General features: G+C 36.9%; 4 protein-coding genes across 8 annotated transcripts; 2 read left to right on the forward strand and 2 right to left on the reverse strand.

The window, feature by feature from the left end:
- Positions 1-344: 344 nt before the first annotated feature.
- On the reverse strand, positions 345-4,238 carry LOC111467709. Its single transcript, XM_023112714.1, has 6 exons — positions 3,644-4,238; positions 3,302-3,404; positions 2,407-2,468; positions 1,595-2,319; positions 885-1,468; positions 345-792 (listed from the first exon to the last, which is right to left on the reverse strand). Exons 3-6 carry the CDS (start codon positions 2,414-2,416, stop codon positions 684-686), a joined length of 1,428 nt encoding a protein of 475 aa, XP_022968482.1. The 5' UTR covers positions 2,417-2,468; positions 3,302-3,404; positions 3,644-4,238; the 3' UTR covers positions 345-683.
- A 4,377-nt stretch (positions 4,239-8,615) lies between these two features.
- LOC111467621 lies at positions 8,616-10,300 on the forward strand. The gene is made up of 2 exons (XM_023112592.1): positions 8,616-8,939; positions 9,470-10,300. Exons 1-2 carry the CDS (start codon positions 8,620-8,622, stop codon positions 10,287-10,289), a joined length of 1,140 nt encoding a protein of 379 aa, XP_022968360.1. The 5' UTR covers positions 8,616-8,619; the 3' UTR covers positions 10,290-10,300.
- Positions 10,301-14,566: 4,266 nt separating this feature from the next.
- LOC111467510 (ACT domain-containing protein ACR4-like) lies at positions 14,567-19,122 on the forward strand. 5 transcript variants are annotated; one of them, XM_023112435.1, is made up of 10 exons: positions 14,567-14,752; positions 15,224-15,327; positions 15,673-15,937; positions 16,174-16,246; positions 16,332-16,377; positions 16,449-16,563; positions 16,643-16,710; positions 16,795-17,394; positions 17,519-17,623; positions 18,436-18,777. In XM_023112435.1, the coding sequence occupies exons 4-10, from the start codon at positions 16,176-16,178 to the stop codon at positions 18,775-18,777; spliced, it is 1,347 nt and encodes a 448-aa protein (XP_022968203.1). In that variant the 5' UTR covers positions 14,567-14,752; positions 15,224-15,327; positions 15,673-15,937; positions 16,174-16,175. The 5 variants fall into 5 exon arrangements, with proteins under 5 accessions (XP_022968203.1, XP_022968202.1, XP_022968201.1 ...); XM_023112434.1 differs by lacking the exon at positions 15,673-15,937; XM_023112433.1 differs by lacking the exons at positions 15,224-15,327; positions 15,673-15,937.
- Positions 19,123-19,616: 494 nt separating this feature from the next.
- Positions 19,617-23,198, reverse strand: LOC111467507 (cytochrome P450 CYP749A22-like). Its single transcript, XM_023112431.1, has 5 exons — positions 22,875-23,198; positions 22,575-22,798; positions 21,309-21,541; positions 20,845-21,223; positions 19,617-20,138 (listed from the first exon to the last, which is right to left on the reverse strand). The coding sequence occupies exons 1-5, from the start codon at positions 23,149-23,151 to the stop codon at positions 19,707-19,709; spliced, it is 1,545 nt and encodes a 514-aa protein (XP_022968199.1). The 5' UTR covers positions 23,152-23,198; the 3' UTR covers positions 19,617-19,706.
- Positions 23,199-26,430: the final 3,232 nt, after the last annotated feature.

Raw genomic sequence — 26,430 nt, forward strand, 5'->3', positions numbered from 1 at the left:
GGGGAGAAGTTTCCACACTCTTATAAAAAAATTCTTTGTTACTCTCTCTAACCAACCGATGTGGGATCTCACAATCTACCCCCATTTCAAGACCCAACGTTTTCGCTGGCACACCGACTAGTGTCCACCCCCCTTCACGGCTCAGCGTCTTTGCTAGTATACCGCCTAGTGTGTGGCTACGATACTATTTTATTTAGACTTCCCTTTCAAGCTTTCCCTCGAGATTTTAAAATGCATTTGTTAAAGAGATGTTTCCACACGGGTTCTCCTCTTCAACGAATGTGAGATATGAGATCCGAATAGAGTGAAAAACAAGCAGAGTAAGGTGATGGCTAGCAACCCCATGTTCGCAAAAGAATTTTGTATATCTATATTGTTATAGCAATGTTCAGCAGTACAAGGTTTTCCCATTCCACAAACCAAATGATTTTGTCAAACACTCTGGTTTAGCTCATAAGAACACTTGAGCAAGCCAATATGGCAGGCAGCAGCCAAACTCATCACTGACTCCTATTACAGTCAAAACAATGTTAATCTGCATCTCTTTCAATTTCGTAATCATCGAGAGTTCGAATCAACAAATACGTATTTCGACTAATCTCGTAAAATGACCCAACAGTGTGTGTGTGAAGTAAACGTTTATATTTTCGACCCTAAACCTACGAATAAATTAGTAAAAGGTTTCAGAATCTACAGCACAGAATGCTTTCTTTCCAACACCTATGCTTTCGTAGATGCTTTCGATCAGCTTTAGCCATTCTAACAGGGCTACTATTCCACTCGGGTTGTAATCTGCAGGAAGATAAAGATATTGGTCTCATTAGTTCCAATCTACAATAAAGTATGCAGACATTATAAGAGAAATAGCTGATCAAGAGCTTTACACAGGAAACGCAAAGGAACGGGTGCTCGTCGTGCTGCTATCCGACCGAATAGAAATGCTGCCGGAGTACCCTATACGATCTGAACTACACATCGAACTCCCGAACGGTACCATTGAAGAGAAACTTGCTTCACCTACGCTACCACGTTGAACATGGCTGGAAACTTGATGACTTACAGAGTTGCCAACTCCTGCCTTCAGTACATCTTCATATTCCACACGTTTGAGGCTAATACTAGTATCGTGACACTGCACTTGACATTTGGAGCTGCTTGAGCTGCTGCTCGTGTCTCGGCAGTCCATCAAGGCACTGGTCGAAGGAGTTGAAGAATTTAAGTCGCCATTATCACCATGCTCGAGTCCATCGCTAGCTTTGGATGATAAAGAATTAAAATCAAAAGTGATGTTTCCATTGTCCAATTTACTATTATATGATATATCATTCCCAGAGGCGCTATTTTCGGGATCTTCCGGTTCTGGAGCTGATGTAGTGAACGGTGACATTGCTTCTTTCGGGTTACTACAAGATTCTTCAGCTACACATGCCGAAACAGCAACTTCCGAACTCGTAGTTTCAATCAAAACCTGCATCAGAACAAACTAAATACGGTCACCTTCTAACACGCACCATTACAACATGACCATGGTTGAGCTATAAAGAGCCAACAAGAACAGTAATGAAAGTCCCATTATGCCCAAAAAAAAACATGCCTGTTCAGCCTGGGAGTGAGGCTCATTCTTATTGTTGATCAATGGCTTTAAGCTCCCTGCAACCAAGTCTGTCATTGGAAGATTTAGTATATCATTGTCAGTAAAATATGCCACATCATATTCCGCGTCAGGTGTTCTAGCCGAATCCTTGGAATCACGAAGTTTGGGTGAATCCTTGTCACCAAAAGATTCCGAATGCTCTGAATCATCTGAAGCAAACGTATCTTCTTTTGCCAGGTCTCGTGTCGACTCATCCTTCCAATCTTTCTCAGGAGGGACAATGGCATGGAAAGCCTTCTCAAGCTTATCCCGAGAAGGTACTCCCTTGTCGATACAAATATCCTTAACGATATTGCAAATATTTTCTTTGTAACAAACTATCAATTCAGGAAGTTGACATTCAACGATACTCTTTTCCATGAACAACTCCGAGTCTTCCTCGAACAAGTCTACCTCCGAAGAATTTGTGCGCAGTGACACAAGGGGTTTAGCCTTGTCATAGTCATTAAAATCATCAAGACTTAAACAATCAAGCTTAGGTACAACCCAACCATCTGCAGCAATATTATTGCGATCGGCATCCTCATAACCTTTGGGACGGCTTGCAAGTTCTTTCGGATCTGCTAGCTTCATCCCACCAGAATCAATAGCATCATTATCGCATTCAAATGACTTAGGAACAAACTTGGGGCCAGCATTTGAATGGCAAACTACGGCTTCACCCTCTGTAAAATCATCAGGAAACACGAATAATTGCTACAAATTCACATGGTTACCAGAAAAAAGGGGGAAAAAAAGAACATGAGATTTACCAATTTTCATGATTCAAATGAACTGTTTCCAATGGATTTTCTGAAGACATGCACCAAAGAGTCTGTCATTCATAGGCAAGAACAGAAAAATAACAAAGCTAAGTCAAAACCTTCCATCTTTCAAAAGTTGCACAATAAAATAACAATTTACATAGCAGAAGGTCTCAGCTCAAGAAGTTGCAAGAGGCCAAATTTTAAGTTTAAAGTCACAACAGGAATTGTTTCATGGTTCCCATAAGTCAAAAAACAAGATTATCAATCCATTGACTGACTATAAACAGGAAAATATAAGCCACTTGATCACTTTCAGTACTTAGAATTATAAGCTAACAACAATCTGTTCATATGCAATGCTCTGTACGGGAAATTTTCAAGCAAATCCACATTCCTGTTCATGTAAAAAGACAGGAAAGGTTTAACTTAACAAGAACTTCTTAAATCTAAACGGAAAATTTAAACCCCAAATTCAAATATTCAATCAAAGGGTACCCAAGATCGGCCCCTCTCAAGATTCCCACCCCCTTTTTGTCTGGTAGTTCATTCTAGATCCGACCACCTGTTATTTAATCTTATAATTTAAGAACAGAAATGGAGAAAACTGGAAGAAAGTTCCAAGGAACTGAGATAAAACCCAGATAGGAATTCTTCAGTTCTGTGTACTAACGGATGGAATCAGATATCTGACTAACAAAACAGATCCAATTCCAAACAAAATATAAAGAAAAACAAGGAAATCCCAACTTTCCTTGCTCCATGTTCATGGAAAAGAGGCTATCCAGTTCATGCTCCAAGCAAGAGAACATAAAGAAAATGATTGAGAAGCATGATCCCTCGCACAGTCAGTTCATACAGAAATAAGAAAAGAAAAAGGGAAGATGAAAGAAAGAGAGAAAACCTTGAAGGTTGTAGGAACAACAGAAGAAAATGCACTAAAAATTGTGTTAAAGCGACTGTACAGAAGAACCCACCAAGCAGCAGCCTGAAACCAGGAGGTGCGCCTGCATAGATATCAAAGATTATTACGACAAGCAGACGAGGGAATAAATGGGGTCGGGGGAAATGAGTTGTGATTATCTGTTTCACTAATTAAAGGTCAACTATCAAACCCACCGCCCCCCCTCTCTCTCTCTGCAATTAATAATGGCTTGGTTTTTGGCACAAAATTCATATTCAAAAACTCCGCATCGCCCCAAACAGTGGTAAGATTTCCCCATAAGAACAATGAAATTCGTTTTACCTTGACGATTCTGGAATCCAATCCCAAAGAAGCAGATTCAAATGTAGGTATTTAAACCGATCGAGCAGCAATCCCTAGTACCCTTCTGCAGTCAGCGCCTGTAAAATTGGAGGGAGCTTGATTTGATTTGACCATACCTTTCTAAAATTAACGGAGAGAGAATCAACTCTGCTGAGAGATTCCTTTTCTTGGGGTGACAATCATGTCAGGAAGTATACCCCAGATAGCATTTTCTGCTGTTTCGACGTCAAAATCGGACAGGTTTTCATTTCCACCCCCTCAGAAGCAACCGCCGGAGGATTTTAATTTCTTTTTGTTGATCGCTTCAGCTTTTTTGCCGGAAAAAGTGAGAACAGAGCAAATTAGCTGGACGGAGCTGTTTCCTTGAGAGTGCGATAACATAAGATTAGTCCACCAGGTTGTATGGAAAACGCTGATTCTGATAGCGGATTTCGGCTGCTTGATCGAAACTCTGGCACTGTTCTACCCTGGTTTTCGGATCAGAAGCTGTCCCCCCTTTTTTTCTCTAATATATTTTGTGGGTCCGTTTCTCTGATTTCGGAATTGGGATTCTGAATATCTTCGCCATTTTTATGCGATCATTTCCTTGTAAAGCCTCTGTTTCTTTTCTTTTTTTTTATTGCACAATTTACCGTGATTTTTTTTTATCTCTTACCTATTAAACTCCATATTAATTTTTTAAAACAGAGTTTGGACTTTTATAAATGATATCATGTTCAACATTGGACAAAGTATTTGCATCCTTCAAATTATGTTAGAGTCAGACACAAGACACTGACCCCTAATAGAGTGGATTATGAGATTTAATATCGAATAGAGATGAGGGCTTTTACAAATGGTATCAGTGCTAAACACGGGATGATGTGTTAGCGTCCTGCAAATTGTATTAGAGTTAGACATCGAGTAATGTATTAAAGAGACGCTGACTCACAATGGAGTGGATTATGAGATCTCACATATACAATAGAGAGAAGAATGAAACATTTGTTATAAACATATTTTTAAATTATAAGACAATAATGGGCTAAACCTAACCATATCTGTCAAAGGTAGACTTTTCAAATTTTTATTAATAACTTCTATTTTTTTAAAATTAAAAAAATATATATAAATCTTAGAGATGAATTATATACAATAATTTTAAAATTTTTAAAAATTAAATAAATACAAATGTCACTAACTTGTAATATAAGTTATGAAATAAAGAAAATTATTGGTGAAGCAAGGAGTTAAGATTATTTAATTTGTTAAATATGGGTGTAACGAGCCTACCATAGTAGAGGAAGTTGTTAGAAGGAAATTAATTTATATACATTAATTGATATATTATTTTTATATAATTCCTCAATAATATTAAATGCACAACAAAATAAAAACTTCCATATTTTAAAATCACTAAAATGCCCCTAAGTTCGTGTAATAAACAAAAATTTATGGAGTTAATAACTTATTTTAATTGGATTTAGTTTGAATAAACAAAAATTTATAAGTTCGTGTAATTAATTTAAAATTAACCTAAATTTATTATTATTATTATTATTATTATTATTTAAATTTATTAATTGATATCTCCATTTGATTTTTTTTTAATGAACATGTTGAGCATTAAGTGTTTGATTTATTGTTATTTAAAAAAAAAAAAGGTAATTAATTAATATCTTCAATACCAAATATGTTGCTGATTATATAACAATTAATTAGCAAAAGGAGTGGTTGAATAATTATATTATATATTAAATTACATAATAATTATATTTTAAATAAAGTACATTTTTAATTTCCACCGTCCATTAAAAGCAAGTGATTTGGTTTGATTTTGATTCCATAATAATATTTATACTGACACCCGAGTAAAAGAGGAGTATTTGAATGAATCAATACTACGTTCGAATGAGAGCGATCACGAGATTAGAATGATTAAGATAGACTAAAAAGTGACTAAATCATAGAATTTAATGGTTAAACGTGCTTTACTTAGAATAATGCTATATTGGGTGACTTCTAAATTTTCCTTGGATGCATGTGAGCAAGTATAAAACATGTTGGAATAACTCGTGTTCGTTTGTAGAGATAGTTTTCATTCTTAGAAGCGAGGAGTAAGAAACGTGACAACATCGTATGGGATGTAGGGAAACGTCGATAAGGTGCACCTTCCTAGATATGGATTGTTACAATTTATTATTTCACGTGATTTGAGCTACTATAAACCTAAACTAGTACAGGGCACTGAGTTGAGCTATTATAAACCTAAATTGGTATAAGGCATTGAATTAATACGTAAGTAAGATGCTCAATCGAGCTATATTACAAATATAATGAGGTCAATATCTACGTCGACCAATTACTACCGACATTTTTTGCACCACGACATCCCGAAAAGTTATTATTCTATTTCATTAGGTCTTGGCTAGCTACAAGTTTCATATAATTTTCTAGTTGTTTTCTTTCTCCCAAATAATTTCCAATTATGAAACCTAGGTAATGAAATAGGGTTTAAAGGCAAACTAAAATGACACGTATGCATGTGTCAGCATCTCCATGTATGAATGTGAGAATTGACACATCATGTGGCATGTCCACCCATCATGTCAAAAGTCAACATTCTCACGTGGCTACTTTTGAGTTGCTTCATCTCATGCTTGTCTCCTCCTTCCCTTTTCAATCATTTTTTTTTAAATTACCAAATTAATTTTATTTAGACTTAAAAAAAATATGTAATTTAAACCTAATTTAATTAATTAAGATATACATATTATTGAATTTAAAAAATATTATTTTGAAAATAAAAAATAATTATATAGAATATGAAAATAAAACAATCACGTCCACAAATATAATATATGAATTTTCACTATAAAATTTTAATATTATATAATTTTAAAACTTTTGAATTTATTATTTACTCCATTGGAAAACGATGGGCAAAAAAAATTGATAGAGGTAATGAATGTGGTAGATGCGGCTATGTCTATTTTCTCTCCAATAAATTATTTTTAATTTTTGTGGCTGAAATTGTTCCTCCAAATATTATTAAGGCCCATCATTTCATCCATCATTTATATATATATATATATATATATATATATATATATATATATATATATATATATATATATATATATAATAATAATTATTATTATTTTTAGAAAAATCTCTTTAAACTCTAAAATTTTGTTTTTTCGTTGATGGATTTTCAAATAAGTAAATTTTAATAAAATTATTTAAATTAATCATTTGGATTTAAATTTTTTAAAATTAAAAATGGTTAAATAATAATAATAATAATAATAATTTTTATACAATCAAATGCATTAATATATTTTTAAAATCTATTACTTCAACCAATAACATTATTTACTTTATTTAATACCTAATTCAATTATTCTATATAGTTTCATAACGGCATCTTTCTAATACATTGGAAGTTATGATGTTTAATAATGGTAACGACCAAAATATTTATTTTCTAAGCTAATTTAAAGCTTCAAAAAAAAAAAAATTAGAAAGAAAAATTACATATTTACCCCTCAAAACGTTGTTACCTAATCTTTTATATTTATATATTTAAAGACTTTTAATGTCATCAAATACTTGAACTCGTTTAATATTGACATATCAAAATAAATAAATATATTTTTAGTCATTGTCATCCTGTCATCGTTGATTGCAAAGATCACTTCTCAAAATAACAAAATACTCGTTCTGGAATGTTAAGATTGCTATGGGAAAAGCTTACGAGCGGTCCGAGCTTATAATTTAACCTAACATGGAGGTAAATTACAAAAGTACCCATGAAATGAAGGGCAAAAAGGGGAGTAACAAAAGAAAGTAGGACCCACTTACAGAATCCATTGGAAACAAGACATTTATAAACAACCGATTGTCTCTCTGTCTCTAACCAACGGAAGGGGGAGAGAGAGAGAGAGAGAGAGATTATGTTATGTTTGGAGTTTATAGTCGAAACGCAACCTCAATGCTACAAAACGACAACAGCAGAGAATGAAAGAAGGGATGGGTTCAAACCGAGTGACGACAAAAAAAACCCGGTTCGGAGAAAAAAGGAAAAATTTATAGAATATTATTTTTAATAATAGATAAATAATTAGTTAGCCACCCAATTTTCCGTCCTTTTTCCCTTATTTATTTCTGATTTTGATGGGCTTTTTATTGTGGGCCGAACTTTTCAATGGGCTTTATCCCTCCCACCGACATGTCGATTTTTTTTATTGTGGGCCCAAAATATCGTGTTAAATTAAAGATTTTTTAGAGGCTAAATTTTAAAAAAATAAATAATAAGTATTAAAGATCAAAACATATATTTAATCCATTATAAATAAAAAAAATTAAAACCAAGTCCATTGTTAGGCAATATAATTTTAACCCAGGTCCCTCTCATCACTTGACTTTTAAATTATAATGTTACTTTAATTATATTATTTTAATACTCTCCTTGCCACTTGTATTTAAATCAACGAGTTATTTATTTATTTATTCATTTATTTTTGCTTACAATTCTCTAATTAATCCATTAAATAAAAAAGTCAACACAAAGGGTAGGAATGTCATTTGGCATGGTAGCCACGTGTAATTAATTGTTAACCCAAGTTAAATTGCGCGTATCTTGATAATTATTATAATTATTTAAATTATACATTAATATTTTGTCGATTTTTTTAATTAATAATTTATATATCATATTTTACAATATAATAAAGAAGGTTGAAAACTTGGGAAAAACGTGGAGTACAATCAAACAGTTTCATAATAAACAAATTTTACTTTGACTATTGAATCACCGGTCAATGCCGCCGGAAACAGCCAGGCTACTTCCGCCACGGCTTAGTCAACCACTAATAAACAAATTCAGTAGTCAACGCGACGAACAATTCCTGTCTCTTCACTGTATATAACCCAATCAGATCCAAAACAAAGCGTCAAAACTAAGGCTTGTTTCAATGTATGTGACGAGGCCTCTTTCAGCGTACAGGAACTCTCCGGCGGCGGCCTGTGATGTCGAGCCAGAGGGTCCGAATACTGGCGTTTTGGTGATCAAAGACGAAGCTTCTGAGTCGAAATGGTTGTTTGGGTTGCTCAAGAGACGGTCCGTGAAGGTGCTGCCATTCCCTCAGAACATGATAATGGAGCTTCGGTATACTAGAAATGAAGGAGAGCATCAACGCATTGATCGCTTAAATGCTTTGCTTATACCCGTTTTGAATCAACCATTGTCGTCTAATCAATATTATGTTATCAGATCACGCGGCCGATCAAAAGGGTATGAGCCTCTCGATCTTCCGTTCTCGATTATGGTATCTAAACTTTCAATTTTGTGTCTCTAAAATATTATTAAATTTATTAGGACGCTTTATATTTTTTTTAATAGAAAGTAGGATATTTGATGGCTGTGACATTGGACGTGGTCCGAGTGAAAAAATCCGTTAATTCAAGATGTTTTGGTCTATACTCACTCGGAAAATTTTCAAAAAGTTATTTAATATAAAATTATTCCAAATAAAGTAAGTTTAATTGTAGAGTTAGGATGAGATCTCACGTTCATTAGAGAGAGGAACGAACCATTACTTATAAGAGTGCTGAAATCTTTTGCTAGTAGATGCGTTTTAAAATTTCTGAGGCTGACGGTAATACGTAACTAGCTAAAACAGCAATATCTACTAGTGGTTGGGCTGTTACAGGTACTATGTGAGTAGTTAAGAGGCATACACTAGTAGGCGCGTTTTCAGTCAGACATGGTCTAATTAATTATGTAACTCTTTCCGTCTCTAAACTTTCAATTTTGAGTGCCAGGCTAGCATGCACGAGTTCGAAGGAAGAAGACTTGACGAGCTGCAGTTGCTTCACGTTTGCTCACGACACGACACCGCAACTCTTCGACCCAACAAATGCATATCAACAATTCCAACTCGACAAGAACATGAGTTGTCTAGGTCCATGTGGTTTCATGTCCCACTCCATGGCACCCGACGGGGTTTCCCCACGTTTCTTAAGACACAAGGGATGGAGAGCATATACCAAACCTCTCAAGAATTTCGAGCCAACACAGGCGCACGGCCTCGACGTCGCATTACGAGGCCGCCTCCCGGAGCTGAACTTGAAGCCGGTGGTGGTCGGGAAATGGTATTGCCCATTCATCTTCATTCGAGAAGGAGAGGTTAGTGCTCAGATGAGAAGCTCGCCGTATTATGAAATGACGCTGGAACAGAATTGGGAAGAGGTATTTGGATGCTACAACGATGGAGGGTTGGTTGGGAATGGGGTGGAGGTGGATGTTTGTGTGAAGAGGCAGGGGGTTTTTGTTGGTGGGGTGGCGGCGGAGAGAGTGGTGGTTGACGGCGGGGTTATGTGGTTTGGTGAGAGGGAGGTGGGGGTGAGCACGGCGGTGGTGGAGAGGGTGAAGTGGGAGGAGGAGAGAGGGGGGTTTAAATGGGGAGGAAATGAGGAGGTGGAGAGAGTTGTGAGAAGAGAGGCGTTTGAAGGGTTGGGAGTGTGGAGGAGATTTGGGTGTTATGCTTTGGTTGAAAGGTTTGTGCTTAAAAGAATGGATGGAAGTGTTGTTCTTACTTGGGATTTTACTCACACTCATCAAATTAAAATCAAATGGGAATGAAAAATAAAATTCGACAAAAAAAAAAAAAAAATCTCGAAATCTTTAATTTAATGAAGCTTTGTCTGTTAGAACGGTCGTAGAACATTAAACTATAGCGGGTGTATTCAAATATGTTTAGTACTGGTCGTGGAATGTTATTAGAATGTTGTAATTTTAAATTTATTAGTGTTTTGTTTATTTAAATATTAAATAATTTTCGTATTTGAATTATGTATGTATAGTTGTAAATTTTAATTTTAATTATGTATGTATAGCATCCTCGCTAGAACTCTTTCCTAATTCCAATCGATGTGGGACTGTCACCAAATCCACCCCCTTTTAGTGCCTAACGTTCTTATTGGCACACCATCTAGTGTCTATCCCCCTTCGAGAAACAATGAGAAGGCTGACACATCATCCAATGTCCGACTCTGATACCATTTGTAACAGCCCAGATCCACCGCTAGCAAATATTGTTCTCTTTGGGCTTTTCCTTCATTATTTAAGAAAAGTAGTTACGATTGAAAAATTGACAACTGAGTTTAAAAATGTCTTAACCCGATCCAACTCAATATATGAAAGTAGTATAGAAGTTCGAAAGGGAAAGTTTAAAGAAGACAATGTCTACTAGTGGTGAGATTGAGCTCTATTACAAATGGTATTAGAGCTAGACACTGAGTCGTGATCTAACTAGGACGTTGGGCTCCAAAGGGGTGGATTGTGAGATCTTATATTTGTTGGAGAGGGGAATGAAACATTCCTGTCGCTCCCCAACAGACGCGTTTTAAAACTTTAAAGGAAAGTCCGAAAGTAAAAGCACAAAGAACATAATATTTGTTAGGAGTGAGCTTACACCGACACCATCGATTTCACACTTGATCTCATGAGCCCATGGTGGGTTGGCCCATGAAGACTGGGCCATCCTTTTATTGTCCAGGCCCAATAACCTTATTTTAGAAAACTACAAATGTTTATTATAAATTAATATCAAAAGATAAAGTAAAGTATTTCAAGTGCTTTCTTTAATAATATTGAAGTATTATAATATAATTCCTTAATATATAATTTTTTGAAACATAGGTTATAATGATTTGTAATAATTATAAATAGAAATGAATTACATTCCAAAACTGAAGGAAACTTAATCAATAAAAATAATTTTTAAATAATCCCACTAAACATGAAATTATACTAATTAATATTTAAAAATAATAATTTCATAATCATTTTTGAAGAAATCTAGGCATGCGTATATGTGAAGAAAATAAAATAAAATAAAATAAAAATAAATAGGAATTGTAACACACGTGATGGAATTATTAAGGCCAAAGTTGAGTAGCAATAATCAAATTATGATCTTTTTTTAAAAAATAAAAAAAATTTAATTCATAAAATAAAAAATCTCTGCCTTTTCTCATCACCATTATTATAATTAATTAAAATTCGGCTTTGCTTTCCTTTCAAGCCAAATTAAACCTCCCATTATTGTTCATATAATTCTTACATACAATCAAGCTAGGTTCAATATTTATAATTAGAATTTTGATTTTTTTTTCTTCCAAAAATGACGTTGAAAATTCTCGAGATATTTTAACTTATAGTTTTATTAAGTTCGAGTTATTTGTAACTCGTGTATAATTTTTTTTACCTGCAAATATATATATATATATAAAACTTATTTTAGGATGGAAAAGTGTCTAACCGTACCCCATGAATCTCAAGTTACTTTTTCCGACACATTTTGGGTGTGTGTGCATTCTTGTGAGGTCTCATGTTAGTGGGAGAGGAGAACATACGTTTCTTAACAAAACACGTTCGAAAATTGTGAGACTGACGTCGATACGTAATGGGTCAAAACGAATAATATCTGCTAGTGGTGGGCTTGAGTAATTACAAAAGATATAAGAGTCAAACACTGAGTGGTGTGCCAACGACGACACTGGCTTTGAATGGAGGGGATTGAGAGATTCCACATCGGTTAGAGAGAAGAACGAAATATTTCTTATAAGAGTGTGAAAACATCTCCCTAATAGACGTGTTTTAAAATTGTTAGGCTGACGACAATGCATAACGGACAAAAACAAACAATATCTGCTAGCAATGAGCTTTTGACTGTTACAATTTTATATGGTTGTCTCGCGTGAGTGGCCGGTTTTGTATTTTTGGAAGGTAGCAAGCTAGTTCAAAGAGAGATTATGAGTCACTGTCAACTAGGTCTTTATGTACGTTCATCATTTATCCTTGTACTATCCACGTCAGTTAATTGGTATTCGATGACCTAAAGTATCTCGAGCACGTCAAAATCATAGACGGTCTATCTAAAACAATTTACTATTTCAATAGTAAGCGAATTTAAATACAATTTAATCACGTCGTTATCGATTTTCTAGATTCGGGTCACGATATTAAAATAATTGAAGGGAGAGGAACATTTGAAGAGGTACTAGCTGGTACAATGGTGATAGGGAAATCAAAGGATAAGAACAGATTATGATTGGGATTGGGACCAATACTCAACAATACTCACCTTTTTTTTTTCTTGCTTTTTAATTTTTTTTTTTACACTATTTATTTCTTACTATCTAATTTTTTGGATTTATTTTAAAATAATAATATTTATTTTAATAGTAATTTAAAATTTAGGATATTATTATATTTGATAATTTATCATGTAAAATACCAATCATATTTGTAGATAAATGTTAGGACTTTACTCTATCCTATCATGATTTTATACTATACCTTATAAATATCTAAACTTTAAAAAATATTTATTTATTTTTTTTAATTTTTAGTTTTATATCAAACAAGTTCATAAATATCTTACTGAATTTTTAATTAAAAATATTTCAAGACTGATTGGGATTGTTTGAGCAACTCACGTAATCGTTGACCTCTTGCCAATTGATTCTGAGTACCTTGTGTCAGAATTCAGAAATTCTATGGCTCGAATCTTTAGTATTCTCTTATTTATTACCTGTGTCTACTATTTAGGCAGAATACCGTCACCCATTCTTACTAAGAAACTAAACCGTGTTTAATAAATTTTTAGTCTAACTAAGAGTTTATAGAGCTAGGTTGGTGCTCCTGAAGAACTTGAATAAAGTTCAGAACCCAATCCAGTCCAATCTTCAATTGGGTGGGACGGAGTTGGTGAGGTTTTTTCAATTATTTTTAAAAACATAATATTAGTTACTTGTTATATTAATAATTAAAATCTCATAAAATTCAAATATCAAATTTTTTTGTTTTTAAAATAATTTTGAAAGTAGGGTAGAGTTGAGTTGTTGGATTGACCCGACCAAAAATATATGAGTCATTGACCTGAAAACTCTTATAGACAGTGTAGATTAGTTGAATTCTTGAGTCATATGAACACTCTTACGTCTAAGTGATCTTTAACCTATTCAAAATATTTAAAAAAATTATAACCCTATTAAGCACTTAATTTTGTAGCACGCCATAACTTAATTAAACAAAATTAAAATTAAAATTGAATATATTAAACACTTAAAAAAAAAAAAAAAAAATTGGACACATGGAATGAAAAATTAAAAAAGAAAAGAAAAAGTGATACGAACCTTAACCTAAACTTAAAACCGTCCGAGGAATCTGAGTACGCATGTCGGACTAATTTCAGGAAAATGCATAATGTACGGACACCCCTTACGGAGCTTACAGTGAACCCGCAGTTAAAATATTATTTTCCTTTAATTGTGGGGCCTGGGTAGAGGACTGCCAGCTCAGCTGTGGAGGTGCAAGTTGCAAAAAGAAAGGGGAGGGCGTGGGGGCCCACTTGAGGGACCACTACCTCGTGCTAGAGGGTCGAAGTGAACGTGGCCTAATTGTACCTCATTTAATCGCGTGGACCCCACTCTCCCTCTTACACTGACTGTGTACGAAATTTTTTCCAGCTATTTATTACCGTCCTTTTTTTTTTCTTCATAAAATAATAAAACTTTATTATTATTATTATTTTACTAATACATATAATTTAATTGATTAAGTATAATTATTTTTTAAAATTAAAATGAAGTAAAAGCACTTTAAATATTAATAATAATAATAATAATAGTAATGAAATTGTGAGCGTGCACCATGCAATAATCGATACCACTTACTTCCAAATATTATTAAAAGATAAAAAGGCAAAGAGAGGAATAAATATTAAATAATAATAAATAATTTATGAATATTCTCTTTTTTTATTTATAAAAAAAATGAAAAATCCATTTATTTAATAAAATAAAAATGATGAGATAAAATTGCACTTGTGGGAGGGACAGAGAGCCCACTTTCAAAACCCCTTCTTCCCTCATCCATAAATCTCCCAATTTTCCTCACAAAGTTCAAGCCACCTTCAAAACTCTCTCAAGCTCCAAAACATGAAGAGAGTCCATCTCGGGTTTCATACGAGCACAACCCGAACCTCTTTTTCGTGCTAGAGCTTCTGTAAAATTAACATTTTCAGTCTTCGGTGAAAGGTAAGACCCTAACTATACGCAATACTACTTCATTCAAACAATTTCTTTTCTTTGTTTTTTCGATACGATCGGATAAGAATGTAGATTTATACCTTTGATTATTTCATTGAGGTAATATATATTAATCCCGACTTGGATGGGCAAATGGATAATTATATTTTGGATCGGAAATATAATGGCCAACGTCATAAGTTGATTTCGTGATGACCATTAATGGAGTGACTTTTCAATATTTTAATTTCAATCAATTTTATAAAATAAAAAGGCATAAAGTTATTTTTAAAAAAATTATTCTTTTTATAAAAATGTATTAAGGATGAAAAAGGAGAAAATTATTAGTTCCCAACCTTAAAAATTTTCATAATATTATTTATTTAATTATGATTAGTGAGCATTAAATAATTATTTGTTTATTATTAGTGAGAAAATAGACAGTAGTAATTTAATATTAATATTTCGGGGGTAAAATAGGAAAAGGAATATTAAGGCGGCCCAGAGTGGAAGACACGCGCTTGTGGGGGTAAGTGGGAGTTGATCTGACTGTAATCCAATCCGCTCCAGCTAGACTACACGCTGTAAATTTCTCATTTGTCCCCACTTTTATTTGTATTTTCCTAATTCAAATTTAAATTAATTTCATTTTGGTTTTAAAATTTTAAACTAAATATTTAAACCCTTTTAACTCTAAAAAATAATTAATTTTCTTTTATTTCAATAACTAATAATATATTTCATAAAATCATAATTCACTAATTGAATACACTTTAAATCTAAACAATAATAATTAAGCTAAAACGCGAAGCTAGAGGAGGTTAACGAGTGAGCTAACCCAACAGTTGGCTCCACAAACCGCGGAGAAAAACGGTTAAAATACCCAAACGCTGACACGTGTGCTCCTTTCCACGTCATTATTTCTGCAGCGCCTCGCCGGAGCGCCGCCTCCTCTCCTCCGGCACACCATAGAAAAAAAAAAAAAAAAACCCTCCGCCTCCCGCTCTCCCAATACATTTGTTGATGCTGAAATTGGATACTCCACGCCCCAAAAATGGCGGCGATTGAACAAGAATTCACTCATCTCTGCCAAATGGGTCCTCTCTTCTTCCAAGATTTCACTTACTCTTCCATGAAAAAAGCTTAATCCATTTCAATATCCCAGAAATGTGCTCTGTTTCTGCGCTCTCTCTGGTTTTTCTTCTCTACTTTCGTTTCTAGGTTCTTTCTTCGTTTGTGGAAGTTTTGCTTTTCTAGGTCGCTGATTCTGCTCCTTTTATTTGTTTATTTTGGTAATTACGTGAATTTTCCCTTTCTGGGTTTTGGTCCTTGATTTGCAGCTTTTCTGGGTTTCTTAAACTTCATTTTGCATCTTTGAAATTGAAATATGGCTTAGTTTTCTTCTGGGTCTTCTTTGTTTCCCATGGCAGAGATGAACATGAGCTTTTCAAACGATATGGGCGATGAATATCAGAAATTCATCAGGCGAATGAACCCACCCAGGTATTCAAATCCTTAGCCCTTTCATTGCTGTTCATCTTAATCTCTAGCTTTTTCTACTCTGTTCTAACTTTGAACAATTGTTTAGAGTCGTAATCGATAACAAGTCCTGCAAGAACGCCACGGTTGTTCGGGTACTACTTTTTTTGCTCTGATTTTAAGAAATTTGTGGCTCTGTTTCCTTATGCATTTCCTGTTTATGAAGGTGGATAGTGCTAATAAACATGGCATTCTTCTTGAAGTTGTTCAAGTCTTGACTGATCTTAATCTTATCATAACTAAAGCTTACATTTCTTCTGATGGGAACTGGTTCATGGATGGTAGGATTCTCTAATCAAATCCAAAAACACCTTAAGTGGAAGTGTTCTAATATGATCCTTTATATGAATTCTGCAACAGTTTTTAATGTCACGGATCAAAATGGGAACAAGGTTATGGATGAAGGGATTTTAGATTACATACGATCAGTGAGTGGTTGCTTTCATTTGCTTTGATTTGATTTGTTTATGAACTGGTTTAATTTGAGTACTTTTGTTTGCTTCGATCGACAGTCGCTCGGTCCCGATTCATGTTGCTCATCTTCCATGAGATCTGTAGGTGTTGAATCTTCTACAGATCATACTGCAATTGAGCTCGTTGGCTGCGATCGACCCGGACTTCTTTCTGAAGTAACTGCTGTTCTTACTCATCTTAAATGTAGTGTAGAAAGAGCTGAGGTGTGGACACATAACACTCGAGTTGCTGCGGTGATGCACGTGAGCGACGAGGAAGCGTCGGTCACTGGTTCGGCAGTGACAGACTTGGAGAGATTGTCCACAATCAAGAAATTGCTTTGCAATGTGCTTAAAGGCAGCAACAAGTGCAGGGGAGCTAAGACTGTGTTCTCTCATGAGGCTATCCATACTGAGAGACGACTTCACCAGATGATGTTTGCGGATCGAGATTACGAGCGAGCGGACGATGAAAGGTTCCATGGAAAACAGAAGCCAAATGTGAATGTTGTCAATTTGTTTGACAAAGATTATTCAGTGGTCACCATTCAATGCAAGGATAGACCAAAACTTCTGTTTGATACAGTTTGTACATTGACTGATATGCAATATGTTGTTTTTCATGCCAATGTTGATGCTGAAGGGCCAGAGGCTTATCAGGTAATCGATTTCGATGCTCTCTAAACGCCTTTGTTCGTGTTCTTTACGAATCTCGAATCGAAGTTTCTTGTTCTTTACGAGTCTCGAATCGAAGTTTCTTCACAGTGCTAGAATGGATCTGCAGGAATATTATATTAGGCACATAGATGGATCTCCTGTGAATTCAGAAGCTGAGAGACAAAGGTTGATACAATGTCTTGGAGCTGCCATTGAAAGACGAGTATCCGAGGTTAGTAGCTCTTTCGCCATCCGATTTTAGGATTGCTATGCTTGTTGCTTGCTCCGAAACAGCCCTGAAACCCGTTAACCGTGTTCGAATACTTCTCTAATGATGTTTAGCTTTGGAACCTAATAACCGTGTTCGAATACTTCTCTAATGATGTTCAGCCCCGAAACCCAATAACCGTGTTCGAATACTTGTCTAATGATGTTCAGCCCCGAAACCCAATAACCATGTTCAAATACTTCTCTAATGATGTTCAGCCCTGAAACCCAATAACCGTGTTAGAATACTTGTCTAATGATGGTCAGCCCCGAAACCCAATAACCGTGTTCGAATACTTGTCTAATGATGTTCAACCCCGAAACCCAATAACCATGTTCAAATACTTCTCTAATGATGTTCAGCCCTGAAACCCAATAACCGTGTTCGAATACTTCTCTAATCATGGTCAGCCCCGAAACCGAATACTTGTCTAATGATGTTCAACCCCGAAACCCACTAACCGTGTTCGAATACTTGTCTAATGATGTTCAGCCCTGAAACCCAATAATCGTGTTCGAATACTTCTCTAATGATGCTCAGCCCTGAAACCCAATAACCATGTTCGAATACTTCTCTAATGATGTTCAGTCCCGTGTTCGAATACTTCTCTAATGATGTTCAGCCCCGAAATCCAATAACCGTGTTCGAATATTTGTCTAATGATGTTCAGCCCCGAAACTCAATAACCGTGTTCGAATACTTGTCTAATGATGTTCAGCCTCAAAACCCAAAAACCGTGTTCAAATACTTCTCTAATGATGTTGATCCACATTCAGGGATTGAAGCTTGAGCTATGCACTACTGATAGAGTTGGGCTACTCTCTGATGTCACACGCATCTTCAGAGAGAATAGCTTGAGTGTGAGTCGAGCCGAAGTGAGAACGGAAGGAGGCAATGCAATGAATACATTTTACGTGCGCGATGCGTCGGGTTATCCCATCGATTCAAAGACGATAGATTCGATAAGGCAAGTGATTGGTCAGTCCATATTGAAGGTGAAAGGCAGCCCTGATGAAGGGAAATCTGATTCACAAGACTCTCCAAGTAGGTTCCTGTTTGGTGGTCTGTTTAAGTCGAGATCTTTAGTGAATTTTGGATTGGTTAGATCATATTCTTGAGCCCACTTACAAGTTCTCTGCCTCATACCCATTGTACATTCAGATCACTTAGCCTCAAAGTTTACTTGAAATCTGCTAAGTAGATGTGAACATTTAACCCAAAAAAGGAGTTAACTCCAACTTTAAACAATTTTGGGTACTTTTTTGGCAAGCTCTGATATCGAATGATAAGGAATTACTGCAAGAGAAATAAGATTCAGATTATCTTGTTGATTGAATATCTCAAGGCAAGAACACTTGTTTGAGATTTGAATCACTCACAAGTAAGATTGATCATGTTTAGCTTGAATGATTCTAAACATGCAATCTAAATTATATAGAATTACAAAGAAAGTTAGTCGTTGGTTAAAGGAAAAGTGTTCTAGAACACTTAGCCCTACTGATAAGGAATCACTCCAAGAGAAAGTAAAAATTGAATTACTTTGTCGATCAAATATCTCAAGACAGGAACACTGATTGAGATTTGAATTACTCCACAAGCAAGTTTGATCATGTTAAGCTTGAATGATTCTAAACATTCCATCTAAACGACATGGAATTACAAGAAACTTGGCCATTGGCTAAAGAAACACAAAATTGCTCCTTTCCGTGCATTTTTCCAAGTCTACCTTACAAAGATAACATACATAACTTTATACAGTCTCAAAATAAAAACCAGTAACGTTCCATGAGTGTAACTTTCATACTTTATGAATATAATTAGCCATAGTGTATTCTTTAGGACTATAATTAACCACTAATAGATATAACTTTTAAGTTAATAAAAGTCTTAAAACACATAATAAAGTATCAGAACTCTAAACTATCATCTATATTTAATTTCTAATCATCTAAAGGTCTACTCATAGTATTTTGAAGCCTTTGTTGTATAAACAAAGCTTGATTCTTCTTAACGTGACATTAATATTGTAGGATTAAGATGTCTTAGTTCATACAACTTGATGGAGAATGAGCTGAACTCCATGCTGGGGATTAATAATAAGAACCTGAATAGGGGAGTGAGCGTAGGAAGGTGAAAGGGTGAAGGAAAATCGTTGTAGAATCATGCACATTGCTATTTTGGCTTCGTTCAATGCAAAGTTCATCCCGACGCAGCTTCTAGGCCCCAACCCGAACGGGAGATATGCACCTGAGTTCGTTTCGGTGGCTTTCCCGACCCCTTCTGCAAATCTTTCTGGTTTGAAAACATTTGCATCTTCTCCCCATAACTTGGTGTTGTGTTGGACTGCAAGCGTCGGTATCGTCACCAGAATTCGACTCGGAAGCACCAAGCTCCCCAATCTGGTTTCCTTCTGCACTTGGCGTGATATTGTCATTGCTGGAGGATACAGCCTCAGGCATTCGTTGATGATCATACTCATCTGCATAGGAAAACAAAATAAAACAAAACAAGAAAAAGTACCTACTTTAGTCTAGAATTGTAACAATCAAAGTTCACCGCTAGCAGATATTGTCTGCTTTAGCCCGTTATCTATCATTGTCAGCCTCACGGTTTTAAAATACGTCTTTTAGGGAGAGGTTTCCACACCCTTACAAGGAATGTTTCATTCTTCTCTCCAACCAATGTGAGATCTCACAATCCATGTCCCTAGGGGACCAGCATCCTCGCTGGCACACCGTTGGGTGTCTAGCTCTGATACCTTTCATAACAACCCAATCCCACCACTAGTAGATATTGTCCGCCTTGGCCCAATACATATCACCGTCAGTCTCATTGTTTTAAAACATGTCTCCTAAGGAGAGGTTTCCACACCCTTATAAGGAATGTTTCTTTCTCCTCTCCAACCAATCCGGGATCTCACAATCCACCTCTCTTGGGGGCCTAACGTTCTCGCTGGCACACCGCTTGGAGTCTGGTTCTTATACCATTTGCAACAACCTAATCTCACCACTAGCAGATTCGCTTTGGTCTGTTACGTATCACCGTCAGCCTCATAGTTTTAAAATGCGTCTTTTAGGGAGAAGTTTCCACGCCCTTATAAGGAATGTTTCGTTCTCCTCTCCAACCGACGCGGAATCTTGAAAGAGAATGAAAGAGGGAGGGCACACTGATGTTAATGTTCTTACCGTTCTTAATTTGGAGAGGCTTTCCATTGTTGGATTCTTGTCACCAAGAACCTTGAAGACTTCCTTTCTTGCTTCCTCTTGCCATTCCCTATGCAACGCCAACAGAAACATAGTCCAAGCCAGCAACGCATTGGTGGACTCATGCCCAGCAAAGTAAAACGTCTTACACTCATCCACAATATCATCCACAGACAACCTCTGTGCCTTGTCAGGCTCGTTCTTCGCCTTCACCAGCAATCCCAAGAAGTCATTCCCATACCCTTCTGCTTCCCCATTCATCAACTTCTCTTCTCTTGTCCTTATGATCTCTATGAAGCATTCTCTCATTCTCTTTTCGAGTCGCTCTCCTTCAACGTCGTCTTTCGATTTGAATATCTTACTGCATCCCAACAAGCAAATATATTGTTAGCAGTTGGAAAGTCGACGTGGTGTTGACCTGAAACGACGTGACGGTGATTATGTACCTGATTATCGGGAGACGAACTTTATATCCATTCCTAACTGATAGCTCGCAGACTCTCTGCAGCATTTGGAAGAAACTCCTTCCTTGTTCATAACTGCTTCCAAAAGCTGTATGAGAAATGACATCCAATGTGTAAACCTTCAAATGCTCGAAAACATCGAGCTCTTTGTCTATATGATGCTTCCACTCTTCAACCATTGTCTCTGCACACTCTATCATTGATGGGATCATGTTCTGCAAATTAACACACAGCCCAATTATAGCTATTAATCTCTGAACTTCTGGATCAAACCCATGAAAATCTAGCTAAAATTTTGAGGGGAAGCCGGGGATGGAAAGGCCATAAAAAAAAAAAAAAAAAGAATATCGGCTAGTGGTGGTCTTGGGCCATTATAAATGATATCAGAGCCAGACACCTAATGTGCTAGCGAGAAAGCTGAGACCTAAAGGGGGTGGACACGAGACGGTGTGCTAACGAGGAGGTTGAGCCCTGAAGGGGGTGGACAGGAGGTGGTGTGTCAACAAGGAGCTAGGCCTTGAAGGAGGGAAAACACGCGGCGATGTGCCAATGAGGAGGTTGAGCCCCAAAAGGGGTGGACATGAGGCGTGTGCCAACGAGGAGGCTGAACACCGAAGGGGGTAGACACGAGGCGTTGTGCCAGCAAAGACGCTGAGCTCCGAAGGAGGGTGGACACGAGGCGGTGTGCCAACGAGGAGGCTGAGCACTGAAGGGGGTGGACACGAGACGGTGTGTCAGCAAGGACGCTGGGTCCTGAAGGGGGACAGACACGAGGCAGTGTGCCAGCGAAGAGGCTGAGCCCCGAATGGGGNNTGGACATGAGGCGTGTGCCAACGAAGAGGTTGAACACCGGAGGGGGTGGACACGAGGCAGTGTGCTGGCGAGGAGGTTGAGCTCTGAAGGAGGGTGGACACGAGGCAGTGTGCTAACAAGGAGGCTGAGCACCGAAGAGGGTGGACACGAGACGGTGTGCCAGCAAGGACGTTGGGCCTCGAAGGGGGTGTACTAACAAGGACGCTGGGTCCCAAAGAGGGTGGATTGAGGGGTCCCACATCAATTGGAGAAGGGAACGAGTACTAGCGAGAACGAAACATTCTTTAAAGAAACATTGATTGTAATGGTGTGAAAGTCTCTCCCTATCAAACATGCGTTTTAAAACTTTGAGTAAAAATCCAGAAGGAAAAAGCCCAAAAGGAATAATATCTACCCGTAGTAGACTTCGACCAAAAAAAAAAACAACTTACTTACCTTAAGATTGTCACCATGGAAAGCAAAATGAGCAAGTTTTCGAGACTTGACCCATCTATCACCCTGGGCAGTGACAAGTCCATTTCCAAAAATTCTATGAACATGGCCTTGGAGTTTTGCTTTGGGGAAGTTCTTCTGTCGATCATTGAGCACCTCCTTGATCATCTCAGGCTCTGTAATGACCAGATGAGCATCTGTTCCATACCACTGAACAAAGTTCCTCCCTGTTTGCACAAGTTTATCCGTATTCAAAATCATTCTCAAACATGTTTAAAACCGAAGAAAACCAAGGTTCGATACCGTAATCGTTGAGCCACGAGTGCGTATGAGGAAGAACCCGGGGGAGAATCCGATGCGAAAGGTCGATGGGGGAGGCCATGGCAATCATTCTTTTGGAGTACATCTCTCTGGTGTTGCCTTGGATGAAGTGATAAGAAGGCCCCTGAATCCCTTGCGACCTCATGAACCGTTGGATCTTGATCGGAGTCCACCATAGCTTGTCAAGAAGCTTGAAGATCCCAAGAGCAACACTTGCAATTAAGAGCACAGAGATCGTATTGCTCATAACATCCTCCATTGTTGCGTTTCTTTGAGTTGCTGCTCTGTTTTGTGCTCCTTAAAACAGCATAGCCTGTCCGTGCAGCATTAGTTTACTAATAACTACAAACAAAAAAATTTGAATATTTAGTAATTATTGATCATAAAACCAAAAGCATAACTTGGGAATCAAGCTATTGATTGTAGACTTATTTATGAATAGGACAAATCATTGAAACCTCATTGCCCAAATCACTCTTATTTATAATTACCTAAATATTTATTTCATTTTTAATTTTAAAATATAGAAGTATTTTAGGACTATCAGACAAACAATCCTATCAAGAAGGATTTAGTGGGGGAAGATAGTTTTAAGGGGAAACGACGTGAGAAAGATGTGGTGGAGTTCGTTTTGGAATCAAGAAACCGAATAGAGTAGACAAAAAGCTTGCATATGTGTTAGTACTCTATTGGAATTGACTCTATATCGATGAAATCTCATCATTCATACGAGCGAGTAGTTAGTGTCCTACAACGTCCTAGTTGAGGGCATGCCGATCTACAGTTGGCATTCGAGGAACCTCGAGGCACTCTATATAGAACAAACAAGTCTTGGGGAAGAGATACAAAGTTGACTTTTTTTTTTTTTTGATGGCTTGAAATAGGACATGAGACCTCCCTAGAACGAATATACAGATTGAAATAAGACACGAGACCTCTAGAACAAATATATGGATTGAAGTAGGACACGGGACCTCTCTAGAACGAATATGTGGATTGAAATAGGATACGGTGTTAGAATATGGAGTCTACTGCTTATTTATAGCTTAGTCAACGGTTATACTAAAGCTATATTTGGTAAATAAAATAGTCATTAGTAAATAGTAAAAACTTAGGTGAAGCTATATATGGTAAATAGTTATATATAGTAGAGGATTATAAAAAGCTATTTCTGGTAAAACTATATATGGTAAATAGTTATATATAGTAGATGGTTATATCTAGTAAAACTATATATATAGTAAGCAAAACCATATATATATATCCCCTCACACAGTTTTGAAAATGTACTCTGTATTCTCTATTGTACATGTGCAAAGTCATCAATATAAATCCTTTTAGCCAGAGTTCTCCTTGCATTTTCTATCCTGTTTTTTGTGTTCATCTACATCGAGTGTGTGCGTTGTTGTGCAATCCTAACAACTGGCATTAGAGCTAGGCGGAAATCACCACGATCTGTGAAGATGGAAAGTTCAAAGATTGGAATTGAGAAGTTCGATGGATCCGATTTTGGTTTCTGGAAAATGCAGATAGAAGATTATCTGTATCAGAAAGGTTTTCACGAACCCCTGTTGGAGGTGATGCCGGATACCATGACCACGGAGCAGTGGAAGCTCAAGGTTTGACAAGCCTTAGGGCTGATCCGGCTGATGCTATCCAGAAATGTGGCGTTTACAGATATCTGAAGGTGGAGTCATCATCAATGAGAAGACAACGTCCGATCTGATGAATGCGCAGTCGAATATGTACGAAAAACCGTTGGCTATGAACAAGGTGTATTTGATGCGAAGATTGTCCAATCTACAGATATCTGAAGGTGGATCTGTTGTTGATCATATAAACGGATTCAATATGATCGTAAGTCAACTGAGTTCGGTGGAAATTAATTTCGAGGATGAAATTAAAGCGTTGATTTTGATGTCATCTTTACCCGAGTCGTGGGAACTGTTGTTGCTTCAATCAGCAGTTCCTGAGGATCTAATAAATTGGAGTTTGATGAAATTCGAGATGTAGTTCTCAGCGAAAGTATTCACAAATGAGAAATTGGAAATTCATCTAGTAATGCTCTCAGTGTTGACCAATGGGGAAGAAGTAAACCGAAGGACCCAAACAAAGGGCGATAAAAATCAAGGAACCGAGAAAAATCTTCAAATAGACTAAACGTAACGTGTTGGAATTGTGGAGGAAAAGGTCACTTTCGGACAAATTGTACAAGATCGAAGAGGAAGCAGAATCACAAATCTGGAGATGATGGTGATTCTATAAATTCAGCAGAAGACATTGGGGATGCTCTAATCCTCAGTGTGGATAGTTCGATTGAATCCTGGATTTTGGATTCAGGTGCATCTTTTCATTCATCTCCAAATAAAGAGTTGTTCCGGAATTTTAAGTCTAGAAATTTTGAGAAGGTGTATCTTGTCGACAACAAAGATTTGGAGATTAAAGGAAAAGGAGATGTCTACATAAAAACTCCGACAGGAAATCAGTGGACATTAAAGGATGTCAGATATATTCCTGGCCTCAAGAAGAACCTGATCTCTATTGGTCAGTTGGACAGCACAGGTTATGCAACAAAGTTAGGAAGAGTTCGTGGAAGATTATGAAGGGTGCTACGGTGGTAGTATGTGGCTTAAAATCTGGAACCTTATACACCACTGCAGGGTGTATGAACGTAGCTGCTGTTGCTGTGAGTGCTTCAAATTCAAGTCTATGGCACAGTAGACTTGAACATATGAGCGTGAAAGGAATGAAGAGGCTGGCTGCGAAAGGAGTTTTAGAAGGTCTGAAATCTGTTGATGTGGGTCGTTGTGAGAACTACGTTATGAGCAAGCAGAAATGAGTTAGCTTCACAAGGACTGTCAGAGAATTGAAGAAAGTGCAGTTGGAAATGGAACCAGATGTGGAGCAAGGTTTGAAGACAACGAAGCAAGTGAGAGTTGAGCTTGAGTTGCAGGAAAACTCACATAGTGATGTTGTAGTAGATACTCATGAAACTCCTGAGACTATTGCTGAGGAACCAGAGGTGGAGCAAGATTCCAAGACCACGAAGCAAGTGGGAGTTGAGCTTGAGTTGCAAGGAAACTCACATAGTGATGTTGTTTCAGATACTCATGAAACTCCTGAGACTACTGTTGAGGAACCAGATGTGGAGCAAGGTTCCAAGACAACGAAGCAAGTGGGAGTTGAGGTTGAGTTGCGGAGAAAATCACCTAGTGATCTTGTAGCAGATACTCAACAAACTCCTGAGGTTGTTGCAGAGCAACCAGCAGTAGAGTAAGTGACACCTGAACTGGTGTTGAGAAGATCATCCAGTACTATCAGAGTACCAGATATGTATGTACCTTCATTACACTATCTGTTGCTGATGAAAGGGAACTAGAGACCTTTGATGAGGCCCTACAGTTGGAGATACAACCAAGAGGGAGCAAGCCATGGATGATGAAACGTCTAGGCTTCAAAAATGCATTGTACTAAGGCTAAGTACATGACAATAACTGAAGCTGGAAAGAAGACGATATCGATGATTGACTATCTGGAA

The sequence above is a fragment of the Cucurbita maxima genome, unplaced genomic scaffold, assembly GCF_002738345.1.
Source record: "Cucurbita maxima cultivar Rimu unplaced genomic scaffold, Cmax_1.0 Cma_Scf00034, whole genome shotgun sequence".
Taxonomy (NCBI): Eukaryota; Viridiplantae; Streptophyta; class Magnoliopsida; order Cucurbitales; family Cucurbitaceae; genus Cucurbita; species Cucurbita maxima.